The sequence below is a fragment of the Plectropomus leopardus genome, chromosome 2 (genome assembly GCF_026936395.1).
Source record: "Plectropomus leopardus strain MGB_pleo_1.0 chromosome 2, ASM2693639v1, whole genome shotgun sequence".
NCBI lineage: Eukaryota > Metazoa > Chordata > Actinopteri > Perciformes > Serranidae > Plectropomus > Plectropomus leopardus.
The window spans coordinates 7665346-7687900 of record NC_142177.1 but is presented as its reverse complement, the minus strand read 5'-3'; the positions used below and the strand labels follow the sequence as shown (position 1 = coordinate 7687900).

The 22555-nt window shown below is 38.5% G+C and overlaps 1 protein-coding gene across 5 annotated transcripts in view; it reads right to left on the bottom strand.

The window, feature by feature from the left end:
* The window catches only part of cntn4 (contactin 4), a 275881-nt gene that overhangs the window by 39477 nt on the left and 213849 nt on the right, over positions 1-22555 (bottom strand). For all 5 annotated transcript variants that reach the window (XM_088083789.1, XM_088083787.1, XM_088083798.1 and 2 more), the window contains one exon: positions 21799-21949. In XM_088083789.1, coding sequence (XP_087939915.1) covers positions 21799-21949 — 151 coding nt within the window. The remainder of the gene's footprint in view (positions 1-21798; positions 21950-22555) is intronic.

Genomic DNA, 22555 nt, shown 5'->3' with positions numbered 1-22555 from the left:
TAAATACCATCCACACCACAAACAATAATAACAATTTTCAATTTATTATTTTAAAATTGATTCCAACTTAAGTGGATGGTGAAGCTCACACCACAACTACTTTTCTAGCTCTGCAGAAATATATATTAAGATTAATGATGGCTGTGTGACTGGCTAAACAACACATTATTCAGCTAATTTAAAAGACAATATATACCCTCAGCTGTATCTATGGGGAGATCTCTCTTAGAATCGCCTCTCCATTTCTTTTTCTTTTTTTCCCCATTTTCTTGTTTAAGGTCTTGACGTACAGTAATAAGGTGCTGAGCAGCCAAAATGAAAAAGAAAAAATACAGTAATCTCTCCAATGAAAACACGTCCCTGTGCCTTGACAATGACATTCTACAAAAATACAGAGGGAGGTCATTTGGAAAAGCAAAGAGGGTCTTGTAAAGACGAATTTCAAAAATTAAAATAAATGTGATTTTGCTCTGCGTCAGATACTTTTATCTGACACTGAAGGTTTGCCATGTTTAGTGTAACCAACAAAGGCTATTAAACAATACCCAAATAATCTATTGAACAATAGAGTTGGATTAGACTTTCTTTCTTCTTTTTGTAAGGAAAAAAACCTTACTATTTAATTTTTTTTTTTCATTTCAAGAAGGAGGGCAAGAGACACCATCTGCCAAAGCTGGCTGACTCTGGAAAAGGTCTTCAAGGAGAGGCCTTCTCTGGGAAAGAGATTCATAAATTGTATAACTCCTGGATCAAAGCAAAGAAGTCCAGAGATGAGGAGGATGAAGAAGATGACCAGCAAGGATGTTTCCATATGAATGTAGATGGCTGAGCAGGTTACAGCCTGCAAAGCATTGAAAAGATGCCCGTGCTTATGTCATCCTTCTTAAGGATCCCTCCATTTTTTCATTTTTTATTTTTATTAAGATTTTGAGAGTTTGCCTACGTAAGAAAAGTTTCCACAACACACTGCTCTTTGAAAGGATTGCAGGTGCACTGGATGGAGTGGTGGCACAGTGCAGAATGGAAAAAGGAAGACAATAATATACCCTGCTTTACTAAAATTCAACAAAAAATAAAACCTAGGTGTAAAACACGGTAGTTCACTGAAATAAAAATAAAAACTACTTTAGAAATAAATGAAAACTGCCTTAAATTATATTGTGTACTAACAAATAAAGCTAAAATATAATCAGAATTAAAAAGAAAATGTCTTTTGTTTTAGTCTTTGTCAATTTGGTCAATTTTATCATCACAACATTCATAGGGAGGCACTGGCGCATGTTTTAATTGAGACTGGGATGTTTTTTATTTAATGTCTTTATTTTTTTCTTTTTCTGTACTTTGTTTTTTATTCACTTATTTTTTCAAAAGCTCAGCATAGTTGCATTACTAACTTACAAAAAGCAAGAGGAACACAAAGCTGAAAATATAAATTTAAAAAAAGAAATGAAATTCTGAAAGTGTGCAGGGGCAGGTATCAGTAATGCGTTTGGCCCAGAGTTACAGGCAGAATCTTTCACTTAAATTCAGCCTTGACGTGTTAACTATCACAGTTCATTTCCACCAACGAACATGCTTTCAGCAACACCTGTTAGAAATCTTGTCGTCTGCTACAGTATTTTATTTATCTGGTGCTTTGGATCTAGAGAAGTGTTTTATAAATCAAATTTATCATGAAAAAATGGAACCAAATAAAGGACTGCAGTACCATAAAACTGTCTGAGTTGCTGTATGATCAGATCATTTTCTCTTATATCTAATTCCAGATGTCTCATTGCAGAGCGTGATACCACTTTGTTGAATCCAACATGTCTTATGGGTTTATTATTTGGAGTACCTATAATGCTGCAGGCCAAGTTTGGACAGTGTTGCACTTTTGTGAGCAAGATGACAGTTAGAGGGCTGGAGGAATACAGTGCAGGTAAAAAGACAAAAAAAAAAGCACCTCGGAGTTGTCCTTTAAATATGCCAGTGAGTCACTGCTCAGCGTGATCACATTAAAAATGCCCACTAGCCAAAAAAGGAGCACAAATCACTCCCCTGGCGTAAGAAGTTATTAGGTGGCTCGATTACGGTTTACCATTCCAGTCTTTCAGCTTGTACAAAAGCACTGCACCTTGCAGACAATTACCATCCGTCGAGTAGAAAAGATCCGTGACAGGGATCTTTTGGAGGTGTCAATCAAAGCCCAACAACAATATAACAAGTGCCTTTGCGGCCACTGTTGCAGGGAGTGCTGGCTTTAAGACACAGAAGAATGACTGACATAAAATAAGCGCTCATTCTCAGCAAAGCTCTGGACGCTGGGCTGTTTTCTCTATCGGGCTACATTAACAGTGGAGTAAGTTGAAGGCAGTACTTGAAATGACTTTCCTTTAAGTTCACTGTGTATTGACAATTGTCTCCAGGGCACCAGCGAGCATTAAAGCTTCTTTGGCAAAAATGTTGCCTTATAAAAACACAACCAGTTGACAGGGGTGCTGGACTGCGACACAAGTATTAATCTCTTACTCAATGAAATAGCACTACTTCTCCACTGTGTATTATTATAATGTAAGCAGGGAAATAGTTAAGTTGTTCCCCATTGCCTCAACAGCTGGGATGGATTTTACTTTTCTTTCCTTTTTGTATTACTTTTTTGATAGATAAAGCTGTACACTTGTGCACTGCATTATAATACTAACAGTCCTAAGGTACAGTTTGTTAGACTGTATGAATATTGCATGTTCCATTCCAGGTCTTGGTTTCTTGACTTGCCTGCTATAATTCTTTCCAATTAATATCACCCAGGGTGATTCCCTTTGGTTTTCAATACTTAATATTGGTTTTATGTCTTTGAATAAGTATTATTGCAGGTGAGCCCTTATGGGTATTTTTAATAGGGAAGCACAATATTGGATTTTTTGCCAATATTTAATATACTGATATATATCAACTCATTTGGACAATATCAATATATCCATCTTTTCTCTTCTGTAGTGAAAAAAACATCAAATTATGCATATCATTATTGCGATGATACATGGAGACATGAAATACAATGCTTTTCAATGTATGTAATATTTATTCATTTTGCAAAATAAGAAAAATTGACTTAGAGTTTATGTTTTGTATATGTTTAGTTTGTCAATAAACTTGGTTTTGCAGTGTCTTTCAGCTCAGTTGCCTGTTTCACCACTAGAGACCAAATACAATTAGCTAAATAAAAAGAGGAGCTCTTGTATTTATGACGGCATATGCCCTATCCTTGAAGAGCACCTGGTTTTTTTTACACTTTCCTACACCTAGTGTCTTGACCAGGTGCAGCACTCCCCAATTTCTTCTTCATGGATGCAATATTCATTTTCTAAATAACAAGAAAAGTTAAGCCACAATTTTTCACAACGCTCACACATTTTGGTCTCACTTCAACAACAGAGGTGCTCAGGATCACATTATGTCCCCTGGCACAAAAACATGGTTAACTTGTTATCAGTGCATATAATGAAAAAATAACAATAAACCCTTTCTGCCACTAACTGTCTCTACTGTCAAAGGACCACGGTGGAAATGAACCCTCTCAGAATAAATGTGCAAAAAGGGTGCGTTTTTTATACAAAGGTGTCTTAATGAAGCAGGCTGACTGAGAACGTCTTAATTCCCGCCTGTGGAACACGATGTGATTGTGTTGGTAATTGCATTGCGAGGAGAGGGAGTCTATCGGGCCCCCATCCGCAGAGAGGCGTGTGTATATGCACTTCCAGAGGATTCCTTTAATCACAAATTGCTCTCCTTGGTTTATTCCCCCCCTTCCAGTGATATTCATCTCTTCTCGTGCGCTGAGGTATCCCTTCAGGAATAAAGAGCACACACATGTTCCACAGGAAATTGTCAGAGGAACCAAGATGGATTACTCATGCTGCGTTGGCGGATTCTCACTTTGAAAAATGGTATCAGCCACAGTCTTCCAGATAAAAATAATCCCAGTGAGCAGTACATGGGATGCAGACGGGTAAAGAGGGTTCTGACCTAATCTTAGCAAATATCTCAGAATTCACTATCTCTGGTTGGAGATTTATTTGAGTTTAGTCAGACACCACCAGATTATTTGCAGAGACATGCTTTACACCCTCCCCTCTCGTAAAAAAGGAAAAACTGCTAATATAGCAAATGTGCAGTAGGACAGACAGATGATAAAAAATGTATGGCACGACATGCTCTGAAGTCTTAATGATTTAAAGGATATACTGTGTGAGTGATGCAGTGGGATGTGGGAGGCAGGACTCTAATGGCTGGAAGGTAAATTGATCTACTAATCATTCTGATGGTCTCCGAATACAACAACAAATTGAATGAATGCTTGTGATCATGACTGACAAGCAAAGGCCGACGGACAGTATGTACATCAGGAAAGTGTCCTTCAACATCGATCACCTTGACAAGAAGTCAAAGAAGCATCAGAGGCATGTTAGATTTAGCTGTAATTATCACAAAGCCCGCTCCATCTATCAGGATGGAAGGGTAGTCAACAAGTGTAGGTGGTTCAGCAATGGGGTGGTTCTAGGTGGGCAGAGTCAAAGACCCGTCATCAAATTTTTCTGAAAAATGAACAGGATGACCAATGCAAATAGGCTACAACATTTTAGACCATTTGAAAAAAAGAAAATAATACGCACAACATCTCATAAACTCTGGGTTTTGCTACATGATCTAGGTCTGGAACGCCACTAAAAGCCACTTATAATCGGTCAATGTAAAATGAACAATCTCAGTAGACAAATGAGCATTTTAGCGGCATTTCAGCATTAATCACTGTTTGTATACTAAGAAGTCTGAGATTGTATCACATGGCTATTCATGTCCACTGGACATGCACCTGTGTAAACAGGAAGCATTTCTTTGCCTTGACCAAAGATGAGGTAGAACTGTTATTGACAGAAACATGTAAATATAGGATGGTTATTGTGGCAGAAGAAAGATTGTGAACAGTGGTACCAAGGCTTTTATCCATCGCAGAACATGTCATGATCAGACAATTTTATTGATATTGGCCCATCACAGATATATGTCCATATCAGCTAATTTGTTTTTTTACTGATTCTGACAATAAGTTGTACTTTTATTAGTAAAAAGGCTTTCAGGACAAGGACAAACCAGTGTGTTTTGTGAATGTACCGCTATAGAGGATAATAAGGTTGGCTGGGGTTGCTGAGTGTAACCTTTTCATGCACACAGCTTCAGCATATGGAGAAAACCCAGGCTTGACAGGCCAGTCATTGATTAGTTGCTCAGCTATGATTAAAAAAATTGTTGTTTGTGGTTCAGTTGAGATATAGGCTGGACAATGAGAACATTACCCTGATTCCCTGGACCAAAAGCCTATGGGATTTTTCCATTAGATTTAAATTTTACTGCAAAAAATAAGCTCAGTTGCAAACAAAGTTTTAAAATACTTTCATGTTTTGCTGTGCAAGATAATCTTCCCAAATGAACACCACTTTTAGAATTTTTAAAGCCTAACTGCAACCGCCAGCAAAAAGTTACCATCTATAAAACTACTACGCCATGGTCCCAAGACTTTAACATGACCACCATTAAGTTTCAAATATATCTACAACTGGAAAATACTATGAACTGATGAATCTAAAGTGAAAAGTTCAAGTCAAAATAATTTGTAAGACTGTAAGTATATACGCATGGAGGAAGAAGGACTAGCAAGAAGATGAGATTTTACATTATGCGTGATGACATTTTGTAGTCTCATTTAGCAACTGGTTAGCAACCAGCTTCAAAATTGACAAGTATTTATTGATTTATATTATGTCATCGTCATAGTATTTCAGGAGTCTTACTAAAAACCCCTAAAAAAGTTAAAATAAAAAAAAGACTACCAGAGGAGGGTTCTTATTTTCAGGTTTTAGGACTTATTCCTGCAGCACTTTATAAGCCAACTATGAGTGTTAAGTTGGTACTATGACTCATTAGGCTGCATCTCAAAACTCTAAACCTTCTTCAACTTAGATCTTAACTGTCTAAATCAAGCGGCAACCTTCAGGGCTGAAAAATAAAGTCAATGCAGAAGTGCCAAAAACTGCAATTCCTCTAATGGCCATAATGGTTTGATGAAATAAATAATGGCTATGCAATGCACATTATGATTGACATTACCTGTGATGTTTCTGTGGACTACTTGGTACGGTGTTGCCCTCCATTTTTGTTTCTGGGGCATGCGCATGCGCAGTTGGAGGAATCGCGGATCGATCACTCTCCCTGCGACCTGACTGTGACCTCAGTGACGTCATTTCAGCATTCATTTCGATTCGTACCCGTAAACTTGGATTCATGCTCACAGTGAAGACTTCGTAGTCGTAGAAACAGGAGTTGTATTCATAAGACTTTGCACTCACAGATTTTACACTCATACTCATACTATAAAAACAATCCGAACCCATTTTCACAGACTCACGTATACGACAGCAGAGTTTTGTGTAAAACAACGTTTTTGACACAGAAATTGTTAAAATTACAAATAAGAATGATTAATTATGGATACATCTTTCTGACAGCTATCTTATACCATTCCGAATACGGTCTGCTCTGGCTCAAAAAAAAATAAATAAATAAATAAAAAATCAAGATGGCTCCAGCCAAAATGCCAAACTTGCTATGTCCATTATTTATACAGTATGGTCTAAAGCAGCGGTAGACAACCAGTGGCTCTAGGGCCACATGCAGTTCTTTAGCCCCTCTCTAGTGGCTTCCAGTGGCTTTGACACACAAAAAAATTAAATTTGTGTCATACATCTATGGCCTGGTGCCTTTTCTCCTAAATTTTGCCAAACCTCAATGGCGGTGGTTTGCCTCCAGTTCCCCCTGCTAGGCTAGTTATGAGCTACAAATTGAAAAGTCTCTGAGGAAAACAGAGAAATAAACAGTGTGTAAAAAGATGTGTTTGCTTTAACTGCTAACTCTAGAAACTTAAAGTACCAAATAATCATAAATAGCCCACTGCAGAGTAGCCGCATTGTTGTAAAACATATTAATAAATACTTATTTAGACAAATAGTGTTGATAGACCTATTTAGAATTAACAGGCTGTGTTACATTAACTATAAGGCTCGAATATGTTTTGCGGCCCCAGATAGGTTTTTAAACTTATTTTTAGTCAAATATGGTTCTTTTGAATGTAAAGGTTGCTGACTGCTGGTCTAAACAAACACAATCCAACCTGTTGTATGTCTAAAATAAAGCATGATTAAAAAGTACATTTGATATTTAGTGCTAATTGTAATGTAATTGTGCTAATGTCTGACTTAAGAAACTGCCAATCACTTATTGCACAACCTACGAGAACATGTTTCTAATACAGGCAATTGCCTATTATCCATCTAATTACTAGACAGCAGTGAGCAATGTCAAGATTGTGAGCGACTTGTTCATCTAATCCAAATTGATCTGGTGATAACAGCATGTCACATACGGTGCCCCCCCCCACACACACACACACACACACAAATACATCAAACCCATGATTCATTCATACAGAGCAATGACTCAGGAAACCAGAGGCACAAAAGGGTTGCACAGAAGGCACAAAAAAAAGCAGGAGAAAAAATAATGTAATGAAGCCACACACTTTATGCTGTTTAATAAAATATAATCACGCCTTATTAAGTCATCTGGGTGGACTCGTTAGCATGCGGTCGCTGTCCTTCATGTTCAAATTATTCATACTTGTCTATAGCCTTCCAGGTGAGCTGCCCTGCTGACCTTCCAACATGAATGCCGTGGTTATGATTGGACTTTAAAAAGAGAAGGACTTTCTATGAACACACACTATTATTACTTTGATTAGTAATCAAGCAAGGCATTTAGCTGACCTTCCCTCAGAAAGAAACATGGGACTTCAGCTGTGCCCGCTGAGGTTTCAACCAACCTATGAAATTATTTCCACCCCCTGAGCAGCCCCAACTCGGAGATGTTTGGATAAATAAAACATCTATAGTAATCTGCTATGCGGATGTCTGTGTGCGCGCTAGCAGGCACCTCTGAACATTGCCGAGTGTTTGTCTGCAGCTGCCAGGATCAGCAAAGCGCTAATCCTCCATTTGCACCCATTCTCAGGCAAAAGGGGGGGCACACTCCTTCACGAGGCTTTTTAAGCTACAGCCAGGGCGTAGAGGTGTGGGCAAAGACAAAATGAAAAGCACCAGTCAGCTGTCTGCGGCAGTCTTGTCAGGTAGTAAACCCTTTTTTCCTCAAGGCAAGGTAATGAAATAAGTCCTTCTGGGCACATAAGCGTTCAGTATTCAGGCTCTGGCACCGCTCGCTCACACTGCTAACCTCCACCGAGAGTCAGACCTCCATTTCACAAGCAGATGTTCAATTAGGGGCAAATGAGAGAATTAGAGATGTGATAGGAAAAAAAATGTGAAGTGACATTTAAACATGATAAACAGTGTTTTTTTTTAATAAGAATAACATCACGCCGGTTGAGAACGAGGAGACTGAAATAGCAGTGCTGGGCCGTCCGTTTCGCACGGATCATTTAATCAGCACCTTTATTAATACACCTGTTTCCATACAACGCTTATTAATTCCAAGTCCTCGTAAAAATTAAGCCCTGAGACATTTGATGAGGCTCTTATTACAATCTCCTTGAAACAGAACAAAGGCATCATGGCAAGATAAGACGATACCCGATAAGTAAATTAATGCAAAGTTGGCTGCTGTGCCTCTTCCACAGTTTTGGTGTTCTCCTGACACTGATTCTTTCTGGAGTGCGTCTGGCAGAGCAGATGGGCCTATAAATGGAGATCACTCTGCGAGACATCTCTTCATTTACGTGACAGCCATGCTTATTTGCTCTGCCAATGTAGGAGGGACATACAATATGCAAGAGGGACAGTGTACCCCGAGAGTCACAAGTACAGATAGAAATCTGGCCAATCCAGCGAGAGCAAGTGTTGTGCTCTCCACAGACTAATGGACTCATCAACATCCAGGCCACATACAGATGCCCTCTTGTCTCTTCTCGTTTTAACTCAGAGAGCCACTCCAAAAGTCTTAAGCTTGCACCTACAGCTCCGACGTTAACAGACACCACTTAGAGCTATAAAACGCACCTCAGCAGATGACTTCCAAACAGCTCCGAGCACGGAATGAGTCAGAGAACATCCTTTGGTAGCAAAATTTCTCATGCTCGCTGATTCATGCGCCGCACTCGCACTTCAATGTGTGTGTCAATAGTTTGGCAAAAGAAAAAACAGAATTAAAGAGACCTCAAAGTACATCGGGGCTCAGTTTGTGACAGGTGATAAAACAGAAATATGGGAGGAGGCAGGGGCTGACATTTGGCCAATTTCCCAAAGGCGTTTGATTTCTCACAGTAAATTGCACAGACTTTGGGCCCATTAGTGTATCAAGCTATTAAAGCTGGCCACCTTGAGATCTGAAGGTGTTTTTTTTTTTATGACAAAGGCAAGTGTAATTTGACATGTTAACCCTTAGGGCCCGCTTCACTATTACAGACACTCCTATCACCATGCACACAAAATGCTCTTTTCAAAATCAAGCTAAAAAAATATATTATACATTAATATTATATCGTCTACTTTCATTGAGTTAATTTTTTAAGCAAAATCAGCATTAATCATAAAGATCAAATTTTCCAAATTTTAACCCTTTAAACACCAGGTTTTTGTCATGATGCCATTTTATTTTTTGATGAAAATACGAACAAAAAACCCCACAAAAAACAAATTGTTTTCCATATAGTACATGCTAAATAGAATTGTTTTTATTATTATTATCACAGCCTGGAATACAGTACGTCAATAATTTGCAGGAACACTGATTGTGACAGTGCACAGATTGGAAATGGCATGTATTTTCTCCATATGCCACATGTGCTAAAAATGACATCAGGTGGAAAATAGTAAAAATTAAAATTCAAGCCAAGGAAGCCAGTGATGTCAACATTTCTAGTCCATTTCTAGTCTTAAGCCAGCTAACTGTAGTTTTCATTAACCCACGGCTGTCCTGACTGATTGTCTGAATGAGCAGTGATTTGTGATGATGCAGCTTGTTTGAACTGACCCTCTTTGAATGCACTGATGAATGATACAGTTAATTTGGACACTTAAAACCGACCAGTGAAGGATTATTTTTGGTCACTGGCCAGGCAGGCCACGAAGACAGAGGTTGCTATGAGATTTCTTGGCAACAGTGCATTCTATTTTTACACACAGTTCTAATTGCATCAAAAACTAACACTATCGTAAAAGAAGGGGAAACGTGTGTTACTGTAAAAGTATGTCAAAAATGAATCTTTGTTCATTTTTAATCTCCGTCTACAGGAAGAATTACAACCATTAAGGACTGTTCTTTATTTATCAGAGGAAGGGGTTGCTGGGGTGTTACTTTTTTACTTTTTGTTTCATCTTGACCCATCCCAGAGCTACAAATAATTTTCCTTGAGCCTCCTTGAGTGACTGCAGGGAAATTATGACCCTTTCTTCACCATAAATAGGCCCTATCCATATTTATATTTCACACCAAATGAAGGTATTGCAGCCAATGCAAATGCTAATTTCTTTACCAAAATGGAAATCCTCTTTACAGATTGCATCATCATAACAAAAGCTAATAAAATAACTATCAAGCTGTGTGTTGAATATGGGTGCATGACAGCCATTGGTCCTTGCACGGACACATGCACGCACATACACAAACACACACGTGCGCATGTATGACAGCGCACACACAGCCAGCATTAGCAGCACGAGTACCCTCTCCAAAATAAATTGTTCACGACAGTGTCAACAGCAGCCGACCAAAATAGTATCAGTAATAGCACAGTGGATGTTTAAAAAAAGTTTAAAGTTGAAAATGAAAGCTGAGTTGAAAAAAAATTTTTTTTTTTTTTTTTTTTTTGATGTGTTCAAAAACTCAAAAATTTGAAAATCTAACTATAATTTCTGTATTTATAGTTTCTTGCTAAATGGTGTGATTTTGCATGCCTTATAAATGTGGTTTTGGGGTTCAGTTGGTATTTTCATTTCAAATTGTATGTTGCTCCCACATTTCCAGTCAGTGGATTGGGAGCAAATTTTTTATATAACTCACCTGTTTACATTCAATTAACCAAAGTACGGCATATTTAAAGGCACAGCCACTTAAGTGACATCATTTATAGTCTATGGTACCTCCCCTTTGCGTAAATAGCAAACATAATTCCCTTTCCGAAGCTTAAACAATTATTTAACATTATTCAACATGCCTTACTATTTTCAATAGTACTGAATAAACTTCACAAAAACATTTTTTTATTTGCACTCAATAGAGAAATAGTTGTGACAGCTTTACGATGACAAGCCATGATATATGAATTTCTACACTGCTGATATTTGGGAGACATCTATTAGAGTCTGTAGCGTCCCCCTCTTTCTGGTAGCATCCCTTCTTTGTGTTCCTTGCTATGTGTCCCGGGACTGTACATCTCGAGCTGTTTGAAACCACTAATATGGGATAAAAAAGACCCGAAATAACTTAGAACAGATGTTACCTTGACAGCGAGCTTCCTGTACTCACCTCGTTCAAAGACATCACTCAAATAGTTACACTCCCCAGTGCAAATTGACTGCTACAGTGAACACTGGCACACCATTTCACACAGTTCACCATTTTAATAGGCATGTTACAGTACCTAGCAGAAGCTTCTGGCTCAAAATCTGAGGAGAAATAAAGAATGTTTGAAACATAAAAGTATCTTGAGCTCCTTCAAAATGCCCACTAAAAGACATTAAAAAACACACTTAAGATCCACAGCTCATGTTTGCAGAATCAAAAGTGGTGCCATTATTGTACCTTAAAGAACCATCAGCACCATTTCAGGCCCTACAGAGTGATCGCATTACTCTTTTCTTCTCCCATACAAGTCTCAAAGATCATCAGAGAAGCTTGTTTGACAGAGTGCCGGCAGCAGAGACATCTCATTGTATCACTGTTTTTTTCCTGCATAGAGAGTCTAAAAGCAGCTGCCTAGGTCAAATTTTGGCCTACATCCAGCTTATGACAAACTCTGACGTCTGTCATCATGGAAAACTATTTTCTAAGAGGCATTAAACAAACTGTCATTTGAAACTATAATTGCAGCATTCTGTCAATGTGGTGGTGCAGTATCGTAACTTGAAAAGGCACTGAAAAAACTGCAAGAAAATTGCTGTCTGTTTTGGACCACTGCAAAGAGGGGGCCAGCTGCCGCCAACCCGGTGTGCCACAGTGTTTTCAATGCCAATTTCTTTGCCAATACAGAAAAAACAAACAAAACAAACAAAAAAAAAATTCCCTACCATGCAATGTTTTAATACAGTTGCATATCACCAGCTTTATAAATGTCACTGCAAATTGTACAACACAGCGTTTGCAAACTCTATTCTATGCACTCCGTTTACATCTGTAAAATGTACACATTTTTTTTCAGTTTTCAAACCTTTTAATCAATCCATTTTTTCACACTGTATTGAATACAAAAGTTCAAACAGACATCTCTTAAATATAATAGTTTACTTCAATACACCTGAGGTCATGCCATATTACTGCCACATATGAAAAGGAAATTATTTACATTAGAAACTAAATTAATCAAAATATATATATTTATATATTTTTTAAAATAGAGTTACCAGTTTGCAATTCCTAAAATCAGTTGCATGTAAAAATGTGTGCTTGAGTCACTTGTGTGCACATGTGTGCCCTTGATCAGGATGTTACCACCTATGCCTCATTTTCAGCCAGGAAAAAAAAAATGTAATTTGTGGAATCCTGGACTCAGAAATTGAGTTTTTGAATGTCACGAATGCTATCATCATTAGTTGGCTCTGTTCAGAGCTCAGAGACTGTTAATGATTTATTAAATGCAAAATCTTTGAATAAATGTCATTCAATTACTATCAGGCCCTTATTTTCAATTAGCCAAAGTAAGCTGGGATTTGAAACAAATAAACTGATGCATAAAACACAGTTTTTGATATATGGTGTGTCATCTGTGTTGGGCACTAACAGACACAACCGGAGCCCAACTGGCATTTTGACTGGGCAGCAGTTTGCCAGGTGCATTTTGTTCTTGGAGCACCATCCCCCCACTGCAATTATAATACACATAAAAGACCGAATTCTGCTTCTGCAGGAAATGCAGCCGCCAGCAGGGTTCATATTTCCCCCCCGCAATTCCAAATGCCTTTTTTTAAAGGTATGATGCATAACCTAGAAATACAGTACAATAAAACATTTAGCATAAAGCATTTGCATCACATTGCCATATCTCAAACCTGTTTAAGATGTATGACCTTTTGGACTGCGCTTACTAAATAGAATCGCCATGGATACCTGGGGCATGCTGAATTTCTCACTGTCCCTCAGAGAGGAGGGAAACAGAGAATGAATGCTAAAAATGCAAAATAATTATGTATTAACCCTTTGAAACCTGAGCCAATTGGCTTGATTCCTTTTAAAAACATGCGAAGAAGGTAATAAGCAAGGAAAAAGGAAATGACCCCCAAAATTATCAAGAAATTAATGACTAGAATCACCACAATATGATGTCACAGTCGTCCATTGACGTATTGGTTATAAAGTATCAAAACTTCCTAATTATCATCCTCATTGTATCCTATCTGATATTTGTGTAAAATTTGAGCAGATTATTGAGTTATGGCCAAAAACATGTTTTATGAGGTCAGTGCGACCTTGACCTTTGACCTTTGACTTTCGACCACCAGATTTTAGTCAGTTCATTCTTACATCCAAATGAATGCTTGTGCCAAATTTCAAGGCATTCCTTTACTGTTTTCAAGAGATAGCACATTTACAGGTACTAGATGGATGCAGGGTCACGGTGACCTTGACCTTTGACCACAAATCTATTCAGCTCATCTCCTCATCCAAGTGAATGTGCGATTTTCAAATTTAAAGAAATTCCTTCAAGGCAGTCAGAATAACAAGAACGGGCTGGACAGACTGACAACCCAAAAACATAATTTCTCTGGCCTTAGCAAAAAAAAAAAAGAAGAAGAAAATTAAAGAAAGAAAATTACCTAATACCCAATTACCTTTGATATTAAAAAAAAAAGAAAGAATGTAAAAAACAAAACAACAACAACATCAACAAAGGAATAACCTGAGGAAGTCTAAAGTCTTAGTTTTTATTTAACTATGATAATGTTAAGAATTGATATGATAATTATAAAATAGCCTGAAAAAAAATATTCAATAAAAGTGTCATTAAAAATTATAATCATTCTGTATTGTAATTTTAGTATGCTTTTCTTTTTTTCCCTATGAATTTTCCCCGAGCTTTCTTAAAATCATTTTCTAAATCTATTAATTTCTTGCAATCTGTGGAACATTTCTTACCAACTCGCTTATTGCCTTTATTCCCATGTTTCTAAAAGAAATCGTGCCAATTTGCTCCGGTTTCAAAGGTTTAAATACTTGTGAAATGCTTCTGAAAGCAGCACACAGAAAGTGATGTTGCTCCAGATTTCAAAGGGTTAATCAACTATTTTTCTAAACTTAAGGGTTATATTTGCTTCTTTTGTAATGTGCACCAAAGCACACAATAAGGCAACATGTATCTGCTGAGCAGTATGCCGGAAAACAAAAGTGTGGGGATTTGTCCCAGCCACACCCAAAGCCCTCTAATGCCTCCCTCCAGGGGTAAACACCTTCTTCAAAGGCCTGAAAGATCCAGCGCAAATATTTGCATGGCTGCCAAAAGCCGATAGAGATAAATACCCAAGGTCTTTAAAAAGAGATGCCATTTAATGCGGGAGGGAGCAACATGGGGACGTCAGCACATTCTGCCGCGGCTCACGAGAGGACACTTGATTGAGAGTGTCTGGTGCGAGCGGCCTAACAGACTTGATTCCTTCCTGCTTGTGACATATTGAAATGCCGTGTTTTTTAGGGCCGCCTGACACGGCCCACTTACACACTCATCAGCAAGACCTAGCTCGGCTCTGCGCTCTCAGCTGCTTTGTTCCAGCTGATGTCATCTAAACCTCGTCCCTGCAGGGTTGTCTGGGGTAGATAAGACATCCCCCCCCCCTTTGCTGGTCCTCTGCAGAAAAAAAGGGGGCTGCTGCTATGAAGATGGATTACCCAGCTGGTGACACTAGTTCCCTTTCCGCCGAAGCCACTGTGGAGTGCTAACGCAATTAAGGCAATTAATCTTCAACAAAAGGGGTTCACAGCTACCCTCTATGATTTCACACCTTTCTGTACAGGTGCATAACTAAACAGCCTCGCTCAGACAAGCACGCAGTCTGCACATGCCCACAAACACCATTCTTTTTATCTGGGCTTACAGAGAAATAAATGCAATTAACAAGCAAGAAATATAACACTGGTTCTTATCACACAGTTGATGTGTAAAACCAGGATGTTGTTGTTTTTTTTTTTCCATCATTTGCATCAGACGCCTGCTTTCACTAAAGCCTTTTGGTTTTCAAAACAACCAGCAGGAGGACGAGGCTGAGCACTGGAGTCGACCTACAGGACAGCCATTATTGGGGAGCCGTTTAAAAGACAACTGTTCTGATGATTATCACAACAGATGCTGAACATTTTTATTGTGTGGCGTACAACACTGGCGTGTATTAGTGTGTCACACGGATGAGAGAGAGACGGGAGATAATAGGAAAGAGAGTGGGGGGCAGGGGGGGCTGTAATCAGCACATTTGAAGGCTCCGACGTGTTTTCAAGCTCTGAAAATAGTTACTCCACTTCCTAGCTACGATCTGGCATCATGGCAAAGCATTTGCTTTTAATGTAATACAGCTCTGTGCTTCTTTCTTCTTCATTTTGGAGTAGTGGCACAGGTGGTCTGAGCCAAATATCATTTATTGAGTGGGAATAAAAAGCATTAAGACATATTTCTGAGCATCAGACAGACTTATAAAAACAGCCATGACAAATTATGATTCTCTTAAGTGGGACACGTCTGCGTTAACTCGATGTAGTACCTATAGTGAAGGACAGTGATACTCAACTTACAGCCGGGGGGGCAAATATGATTGAACTTTCTGAGTTATAATGGAGCCAGATTTTATAACGTTACCTTTGTTAAATGTTTCTTTATTTCCTGGCCTCATATGAGAGGAGGAAAACTACTAGCCATTACATAAGCTACAGTGTTAGCTCTGTGCATATATCTGCCTTTAGTGCAACAAAGACCTTAACCAAAAGGCTTCAGTGTTCCATCTCACAGCTGTAACAAAAAGAATTCCCTCATTTGAATTATTTGAGAGTAATTAACGAATAACACTTTAACAATTCACATCTTGAATCATTCATTATTTATCACAGCAGTTGGTCATTATAAGATTTATAGTTAGGGAACAAGTGCGAGATCTGAAGGACAAGCACATGCAGTGGTAGAATTTCAGGAAAACAAAGCATCACAAGGCATCTATTTAACATTTGGGACAGACACTGCCATTTCATTTATCACTTCACAAGGACGTCAATTCGTGTCACCCCAAAGACAAATGTGAAATCAATCCCGGCTATGAATTCAAAACAGTAGAATCTAAATGGTCCAGGTGCCGAGAGGTTGAAATGTGTGATGGAAGTGGCGCAGGGCGAGTGAAGGGCACCAGCAGCGAAACCACTATGCAAATTCGGCGCCACTTTGTTTGACAAGCAACAACACTGCTTTGTATATATGCAAAGCCTGGCAAGACACTGTGCACACAGCTCTGCTGTCACCGCCGAGTCATGCTAGAGTTGTGACACCCCATGGATGACCCCTGTCTGCAATGAGGCTACTGGGCCAGACTTCACACTTCATTCAGACTAACACACAAACACTGGCAAAAGTTATCACATGTAGCATGCATCGCATCTCGGGGGGGTCAAACGTGGCAGGGCGCCCTCTGTTCTGCAGAAACTTGGTGTCAGAAGTTGAATAATTTGATTTCTGGAGCCCCGCTGAGGTGAAAAGTACTTGATTAGCACTTTGAATTTACTCAGCAGCCGGTCTGTTTGACCACCACTAAAGAGCTGGAGATAAAACACGGCAAGCTCCATAAACCATTACTCATTTAGGCTCCATGCTGCTTTTTCTCTTAACTGTTTTTACCACATCTGAGGACTGCATCAAGATCTCTCCATGGACATACAGCAATAAAATATGCCACAGTGACTTAGAGGCTTTTGAGGAACCTTGATTCAATACTTTTACATCTCTAAAAAGTCTTAGTTTTCTGACTGAGTAATAAATGATCATAAAAATCTCGCATTGCATTAATAATTGAATATGTTATGGAACTACAGAAGTCAATCCATCCCAATAAGGGATTTTATTTCAAGTATTTCTGAAAACTTTTGCCCTGTTGATTTTTCACAGTCACAATTCACAATAAACCCACCTATCCGTCAAAGAGCTATTGCAATATGTAGAGGAGTATACCTACTTCCTAATCTGTAACCTGCCAATCTACCTTCAAGTGCATCACCTCATCAACTACCACTATACCACTGAGGAGACTGCACGAGGAGAAAGAAAACAAATGTTACACTTGGTGTATTCAAGCTCTACTCTGAAGAAAATAGATTTGGTCAAAGGTAATTAATAACTTTCTCATGATGTGTTCAATGTAATCTGACAAAATGTAATAAATACAGCTGTATAAAAGGATAATTTTTTAACATTTTAACAGCAATATAAAATAGAGTTTGGAGAGCATTTATGATATATTGTATCTAGTAAAAAGTTATTTTTGTTTATTTTCTTTTTAAAAAAATATACGTTATTTTAAAGGTTGTTGCACATGCTACGTGTATCATTGAATTTGTGCTCATTCAAAGTTAGTTTAATGAAGGGCTAAATGGCCTTAAAACAGAAGAGTCATTTTTTATTGTGTTAATTTATTTGTTTCCCTGACACAAAAGAAGAATAAATGACAACAAACAACAATAGCAACATTAACCACTAAATATCTGTATTGGCTATCATCCAAATTGTTGTTTTATTCTATTTTATTGCATTATGTGCCTGTGCCATCTAAATCTTAAGCTGGCAAACCCAGCATATTCATAAAAAATGTATGACTTCGCTTCATTGATCAATATTTAAAAACTAAAATTATAAGCCTCCTCTGACCAGTCATGTTGCAGTTCCAGTTTATATGCATGTCTGTCCAGACTCATTTGCAGTCATGAAAGCTGAAAATGCTTTAAATATGGATTTTGCTGCAAGGATGCTACATGTTTTAAAACATGGATGCTTCACACACATCTTGAACCTGGTAGAACAAATGATCTAAACCATCAGCACAATTTCAAGGTGAACACCCATGATTAGTGTCATCGACTCAGTGTCTCACCAAATGTCTCCCCTTCTGTTCCTGAATTATGATGTTGAATAATGGCCAGAAAAAATGTTTTGCAGAACATTATGATGCCACAGTGAAGTTAACCTTTGGTTATAAAATGTCACAACTTCATAATTTTATCCTATTAGACATTTAAGTGGATGTTTGTGCCATACTGAAGAAATTCCCTCAAGGCATTTTTTAAATACGGCCTCCATGAGAAAGAAGGGCTGTACCCAACTCAGAATGATAGCGGTTGAATCAGATTTGGCTGTTCAATACAAATAAGATGATTCATTTTTACACTTTACAAAGATTTAAGATTTCAACAGGCTCAATGGGACATTAAATGTGAAAGAAACATTCACATATTAGGCTAAAGTAAACAAGCTAACTGCTTTAATGATGGATGGGAAATGTGCAACAACATATTTGCCAAAACTAGATTCTAGTTTAGAGTCTCTGTCGTATCAAGGTGCTGTGAGCTGGAAGTTTACTACCTCTCAGCAGAAGAGAAACAATGTTTTCGCTCTCCTTTCCTCCTCTGTGCCGCTGCCTGCATGTCTGCAGCTCCATGTACCAAAGATTAGTGTGAAAGTCAAGAGCGCTCACTCAGCCACAAAATCTGGGCACCAAAACGTCCCCAGAAGTACACTGATAGGCATACTAACTAGCAAAAACAACAATAACAACAAACAATTGCTTGACTGGACGCAATCTCAGTCAACTTTGGGATCTCTGACTGCTGATTTGTATCTCCGACTTTTAGGGGGCAGTTCTACAAGAAAGTCTATGGATGTAAGGTCACAGTAACCTTTGACCATCTAAATCAAATCACTTTGGGTCCATTTCACACAGTGCACGTCAGAAGTGCGTGACTTCAGCCTCCCCGAGCAGCAGCATGTTTCATGCTTGTGGTGTTCACACATGCGATGTTGCAATGTTGCTGCTGCTTCACTGCCTGCAGATATTAGTACTGTACTTCCTTATTTAAAAGCACAAATTCCTCTCATTTATGAAGCTGTGAAAGCTCCTGCAGAGCCGACAACACGGTCCTTTAAATGTTTCAAAATAAAATGCCTTGTATCACGTGTCACGCAAAAATGATCGGCGAGCCACCGTTTCTCTAGATGTGCTGCAGCTGACACGCAGCTGGGACAAGCGCTGCTCAACAGGCAGTGTGAATGCTCTAACATGATAACATGGGCGCCGAAATAAAAAACAACACGCTCGGCGCTGCTCACGCGCTCCTGATGCATGCTGTGTGAAACGAGCCTTACGACTGAGTCCAAGTGGACGTTTGTGCCAAATCTGAAGAAATTCTCACAAGGCATTCCCGAGATATCGCTTTCATGAAAATGGGATGGATGGCCTCTCATATAAACCTATTTGTGATTGACAACCTCTCACAGGCTGTGATGCTCAACTGATCTCTGTGATGTGTCACAGCCACTTAAACAACGGTCTCCAACTGTGAATTATGGACGCTCAGTTGAAGGCCCTGAACTGACTTTTACAGCAGATAAAAAGAAGAGAAAGTCATTCTTTCCCCTCACTAACCGAGGTTCTGGACTCCTGTCCAAAAGACATTTTTCCAAACATGAACTGTTTACTTCGGGCGCTCATTATAGTTACTCTTCCAATAACAAGCTGCACAGTTGAGTGTGTGTATGTGTGTTTTCGACTGTAACCAGGATCAAAACAAGCAACAGGGCAACTAACATCATGCTCACAGGCTGAACAGCTGATCTATTCTTTCATTTGAAAAGGTGCTGACAGACACTTTGAATTATAATGCAATTATTGCCAACCTGCTCTGTGATGCTGTGTTATATAGCTCACATTGCTCTTATAGTATGCTGACACATGTAGGCTTCAGTCATATTTATGTGCTTTTTGATTATAGCACTAATTTTTGAAAAGGGACATGCTATTACAGCCTATTGCTTAAGGCTTTGGAACCTAAAGCAATTTTATGCAATCTCTTTCAATAACATGGGGATAAAGGCAATGAGCAACTTGTTAAGAAATGTTCCACAAATTGTTAGAAATGATAAAGTTATTTGAAATGAAGATATAGAAAAAAAAATCTAAGGAAAAAAGGTAAAAACATCCAGGGAAACATTTATATTTATCAAAATCACATGTTAAAAATTATGTTACAAAGTTATTTTAATTTTTAAGCACTTCTTTTTTCACTTTGCTTAATTGATGGATACTCACTTACTTTTTGTTATCTTCCCTTTTTTTGTTTTGTTTGTTTGTTTTTTTTGCCATGTAGTGGCATAGCTAATAGGCTTAGCCTAAAAAGAAGACTCATAATTGTGTCTTTACCATTATTTTTAGGAAAATATAATGTGATGTGGTTGCATGTAATGTTGCTGATGTTCAGTGAGTGGAGTGTCATCACAGTTCCAGACTTGATACTGCCTTTATGCAAAAGTTGTACTATAATATTACTGGGGAAATCATTGCAGCATTAAATGAAGTGATAATGTTGCATTTTGCCTCAGCCACCTTATTTCTTGTCACTTTCACATGTTGATTTGTGGCAGAAAACAAACCATACCGATGCAATATATACTAGGAAAATACTTTGAATACTGTTTAAATTTCTGGATATGCTACTGTTGCTGTAGGGTAGTAGTAGGGTAGTAGACGTTCCGTTTGAGGAAAGTTTGAAGTCTTAACAGACACAAAAGACCTGTCACATACAATGACATGATTTCAAAATGCTGTAAAGTTAATGACTGCAAATACTTGATGCTGCATTGCATTGCAACAAAAGGTGAGCCAGGTTCAACATTTTTTGCCAGGAAACCCTGCTTTGTTTTTTTTTTGTTTTTTTTGGCAAAGCGCTTCTTTTTTTTTTTTTTTTGCTTTGCCACCCTTGCTGTGTTGCCATACTGGCCCAATGATAGAGAGCTGTGTTCTTTCACGCAGTGTTCTTGACTGTGTAAACAAAAAAAAACAAGAATAAAACTTTTAGGCTGCCTCAGGTCTGTTGCCATGAGTGCTATTAATGTTTTTGCAATAGATCTTGTGGTAGCAAATATAATATTTCAGTCTAGATGATCATATTTATAGAAATGTACCTTCCCCTCATGAAGTGCGATGCTTACTGAGGGGAGGATTAAAAAGGTGGTGGCAGTGAAAATGTGATGCATTAATTATAGATTTTTTTCATATCGTGTGAGACTCTCGTCCAATATTGCAACCAGCTGGGGGCAACATCACTTAAGAGATGACTGAAAGTGAATGTTACATATTTATATGTGAACAAGACGGTACATCTGGAGTGAAGTAAGCATAAGATGTGTCTGTATTAATACACATGAACACGGCCACCAGGGATCCATAGCTGGCTTAAAGTAATGAGAGCGCATGCGAGGAGAAGTCAAGCCTCATAGTGGCGTAAAAGCAGAATGAAATGTTTTGTTACCTGTTACTTTCCCGTAGTGGTTCGCTGCCCTTTCGCCAGGAGATCACACCCCACGGAGACATCTTGGGCTTGCACTCGATGAGAATATCTCCTCCAACCTTCACCAGTGTCTGGCTCCTCAGCTGGTTGTGGGAGAAATCTGGGGCAACGGCTGAGACAAGAGCAGCATATTAAAGACAGTGTTTGTGAAAAGCCTCACATTCCCTCTCCTAAAAATGATATCAGATTATTTATCAGATATGAAATTCACTGCCATGGATAACTCAAAGACACTAGATCACATCCATACAAATCTTAATCATTAGTAGGCGAATCAAAAAGCTGAACAGTGATGCCAACGATTAGCCCTTCCCATGTCCCATGTCTGTGACGTGTTTCTGTAGGTGGATGAGGAAGTTAGCGTCGCCTTGGTTCCCTTATCAAAAAGCCTGCAGGATTTTTTCATTGGATTTTGGATTATTGCAGAAAATGAGCTTTTGCTCATTTTATTCAGCAAGATAACCGCCGAAATACAATCGCCAGGGGAAGAAAGCCAGTGTTAGGCTATAAGCATAAGCATAAGCAGGTTGCTATAAGCAACCTGCACTATAGTCACATGACTTAATGTCACCATCACAAAGACGCTATAAAGCCGTGTAGAGCATGATAACGTTCTCTAGTCTCATTTAACCACTTGTTAGTATCCACTTTTTTAAGACACATAAAAGCTTCAGAGTTTATGACAGGGGTACTTACTGACTTATTTACTGTCATAGAA